Source organism: Trichechus manatus, unplaced genomic scaffold (assembly GCF_000243295.1).
Source record: "Trichechus manatus latirostris isolate Lorelei unplaced genomic scaffold, TriManLat1.0 scaffold00128, whole genome shotgun sequence".
Taxonomy (NCBI): Eukaryota; Metazoa; Chordata; class Mammalia; order Sirenia; family Trichechidae; genus Trichechus; species Trichechus manatus.
In genome coordinates, this window is record NW_004444064.1 from 4,733,721 (window position 1) to 4,737,386 (window position 3,666).

General features: G+C 60.1%; 1 protein-coding gene across 1 annotated transcript in view; it reads right to left on the reverse strand.

Annotated features, from left to right (window-relative positions):
- Positions 1-3,666, reverse strand: part of PFKL (phosphofructokinase, liver type) — a 32,878-nt gene that overhangs the window by 19,837 nt on the left and 9,375 nt on the right. The window contains exons 6-8 of the mRNA XM_004384857.2: positions 1,312-1,380; positions 967-1,044; positions 103-292 (exon numbers count right to left, since the gene is read on the reverse strand). Coding sequence (XP_004384914.1) covers positions 103-292; positions 967-1,044; positions 1,312-1,380 — 337 coding nt within the window. The remainder of the gene's footprint in view (positions 1-102; positions 293-966; positions 1,045-1,311; positions 1,381-3,666) is intronic.

A 3,666-nucleotide genomic window follows, 5' to 3' on the forward strand; every position in this document is an offset into this window, starting at 1 on the left:
GTCAGGGACCAAGGACACCCGGGCTGAGGGCCGGCGCCTGCGCCCACCCAGGCCAGCAACGCACCCCCGGGCCACGGCCACGGGGCCCCGCCGCAGACCCACCTTCCTTCACCAGTTCGGCCAGCAGGCTGCCCCACTCGCTGCGGAAGATGTTGGCACCTGTCAGGCTGCCGTCCCCGCCGATGACGCACAGGTTGGCGATGCCGCGCTGGACCAGGTTGTAGGCCGCGGCCAGGCGCCCCTCCCTCGTGGTAAAGGCTGCACAGCGCGCACTGCCGATGACGGTGCCACCCTGCGCCGGAGACGGCTCGTGGGCGCGGGCGGCGGGAGGTGGGGGGCCCTGCAGCACCTCCCACACCGAGCAGCAAGGGGATGGGGCGGACTCCACAGAACGGAGAGGAGAGGTCCGGGGGCTGCCCCGGAGACCCTCACAGGGCTCTCCACCTCTGGGGCCTTTCTCCCCACATGGGAGATGAGAAGGAGAGCATCCACCCCTCAGGCTGGCGAAGGTCAGAGCAGGTGAGGGGATGAAAAGGGTCAGGAAGCTGTAAGTGGCCCGAACACGCACTCACAGAGACACAGATACACACACACAAACACACACAATCACACTTTCAGTCATACACACAGAGAGACACACAGAGACATGTACTCACACTCACACACACAGAAACACACTCACACAGAGAGACATGCACTCACACAGGCACAGAGACACAGACACACATCAACACACAACCCCTTCCACAGTCACACACACAGACACACACAGAAACGTACTCACGCTCACACTCACTCACACACACGCTCTCCCACGCACCCCCTTAGCCAGAAGCCGAGAGTGAGATTATAGCCAGAGTCCCCAGGGCCCGTCCCAACCCCACACCCTCACGACAGTGGACAGTATGACCGGCCACAGAGCCGGAGCCAGGACAGTGGACACACAGGCAGGAAGGGTCAGCTCACCAGCTGGATGATGTTGGAGACACTGAGCCAGTTGGCTTGGTTGATGTTCTCACCTCCTTCCACAAGGCCTTCATAGCCCTGGAACCAGAAAGGGACATCAACATGGGCGGGCAGCCCAGGACAGCTGGACAAGCTCTGTCTGTCTGGGTGCTTCAGCCTGCAGCCAAAACTCCCCCACCAGGAAGCAACTCGAGGCTCCTGACCACCTGACCCAGAGCCTTGGGAGATGAGGCCTGGGTCAACCAGCGGTCAGGGTGCTGCCTGGGAAAGCAGCCCAGCCCGAGGCCCTCTGGGCCCGACCCCCCCTCTGCCGGGCTGGCAGTCCCATTATCGCCTATAACACACCTTCGCCAAAGTGCTCAGGTCGGAGGGGTCCCACTGGATGAGTCCCCACAAGCTAAGCACATCACACACCTGCACCCAGGCAAGCCAAACAAGGCCAGTGCCCAGAGGACCGTGGTGCCTTCCAGACCCGTCCCCCCGACCCCACCAGGAATGACATCCGGCTCTCGCAGCGCAGATCCCATCTGCTCGTTCTGAACTTGACAGAGGTGAACGCTCAGTGTCCGCGTTCTTTGTACCTGGTTTCTTCTGCTCAGATCACGCCTGTGAGTCACAGCCACGCTGCTGTTTGCAGCTATACCTTTTCTGTGCTCTACCTGTCCCCGCTGGTGGGCACAGGTAGCCCTCCGTGGGGCTAATAGGAACTAGGCTGATGAACACCAGTATCCCAGGATAGACACGTGGTTTTTTTCAGGGCAGGGGGTGAAGGAGGTGGGCACGCTGCCTCCCCTCCAGGAGCCCAAAGCAAGAGAAGTTTCTCGGGGATCACAGGAGGACTGTGGCACCCTAGTCTGAGGGACCCAAGAGCCACCTTCTCTGGCTTAGAACAAACCAAGCCTCCCCCTCACTGGTCCGGGACACAGCTGCCAGACCCACACCAGCCCCCACCCATGCACGGAAAAGGCAGAGAAGTGTCCCGTAGCTACACACTGCAGATACGAAACCCGCAGACATCCATCTGCAAACACCCGGGTCCAGACCCGGTGCCCAGCACGTCCAACCTGGCCTCTGACCCCCTGAGCATGAGGCTCCAGTCATCTTCAGGGACCTCAGCAAGGCACGGCCGGGCAGGGCAGGTCAGCTCTGGCCAGCAGCCAGCTGCTTCTCCACATCAAAGTCTCACAGACACACTCTCCTTTCCTAGCCTCGGAACCTTCTAGAATGTCTCTGCACACCTCCAGTGACAAGGCACTCGTTTCTGACCAAGGCTGGCGACCCAGGGCCACCTTGGCAGCGGCTCTTGAGGTTCCTCCCTGTGATGAACTCTTAGTTCACAGGCCCAGTTCTGTCTACTCAGCTGGTAAAAGCAGCCATTTACTGAGCCCTTCCTGGTGCCAAGAACTGTGCAATGTGCTTTCACGTTCTGTTAGCGTCTGTCCTCCATCACCCTCATGAGGAAGGACTTGTTATCTCCATTTAACAGAACTCACTGAGGGTCAGGGAAGAGGGTCACCTGATATCGCATGTGTACAACCTCGAGGAACCGAGATTTGGACCCCGCCTCCTTGTCTGGAGACCATCTCCTATCCACTAAACTAGACCACATCCTGGAGAACCTCACAAAGGCCTCTGGGTGCCTCTGGGTTACTATCAGGGTGGGGACCACCCCTGCTGGGCTTCTGCAGTCACAGACCCGTGAGACTGAGAAAATACGGCTTAAGGCTCTGAGCGGTCACAGCCCCAGTGCTGATCTAAGCCTGGGTCTGTGGGAACCAGGAGAGGCAGGGCTGAGCCCTGGGAGAGGAGGGGAGGCTAGAGGTTGATACATCTTATGTAAAAAGCAAAAACAAAGTAACAACATACAACCAGAAAGCCACAGGGCAGTGCAGGGAATTCCACTGCCTGAAGGCAGTCCTGGTGATCTCCTTCTGTAAAGATGACAGCCAAGAAAACTCTATGGGGCAGCTCTACTCCATAACACACAGAGTCGCCATGAGTCAGAATCGACTTGATGGTTGGCGAGTGTGTGGAAATGCGCAGGCTGGCAGGACAGCCCCAAACCCGCTCCAGAGACGTGCTGGGGGTGGGGGCTCGGGGGGGCAGGGGAGGATGTGGCCACCAGGCCCCCTGCCGTCAGGAACAGACAGGCTAGAACCACAGAGTACTAGCAGTCGGAGGTTTTGCAAGGAGCCACTGTCCACTGCTATCCCAGCAGGGGAGTGAAGCGGGGTGAGCTACGTGGGCTCCTCACCGACACTCTACAGCTGGGGCCTGGCCCCTTCCGTACGTCACACACTGACCAGCCTCAGGGTGATCCCCAGCTCTCGGGCCCTCGGCCTCGGGGCTGCACAGTGACCAGTGACCGCTGCTGAGCAGAGCCACATCCCCCCATCTCTTCTCCCCCTACCACCTTCTCACCCCTTCCCCACACCTCTCCTCCTCGCCCCCGCCTCTCTTTCCCCTCTGGCCTCGCCTCCTCTTCCTCACCTCCTCTCCCCTCTCACCTCTCCCAGGCAGCCTCTGAACTTGAACCCACATTCCCTCACTGGGTGGCAGAGACCTTGGCTGGGCTGACAAACTCCCCTCACGCACCCTGGCAGGCTGTGGACATGCTGGACAACTGAAGGCCAGGCCACCCAAACTGCCTACCGCCTGCCACCCACCGCCCACCACCCAGTGGGCTTGGATCACCCCACC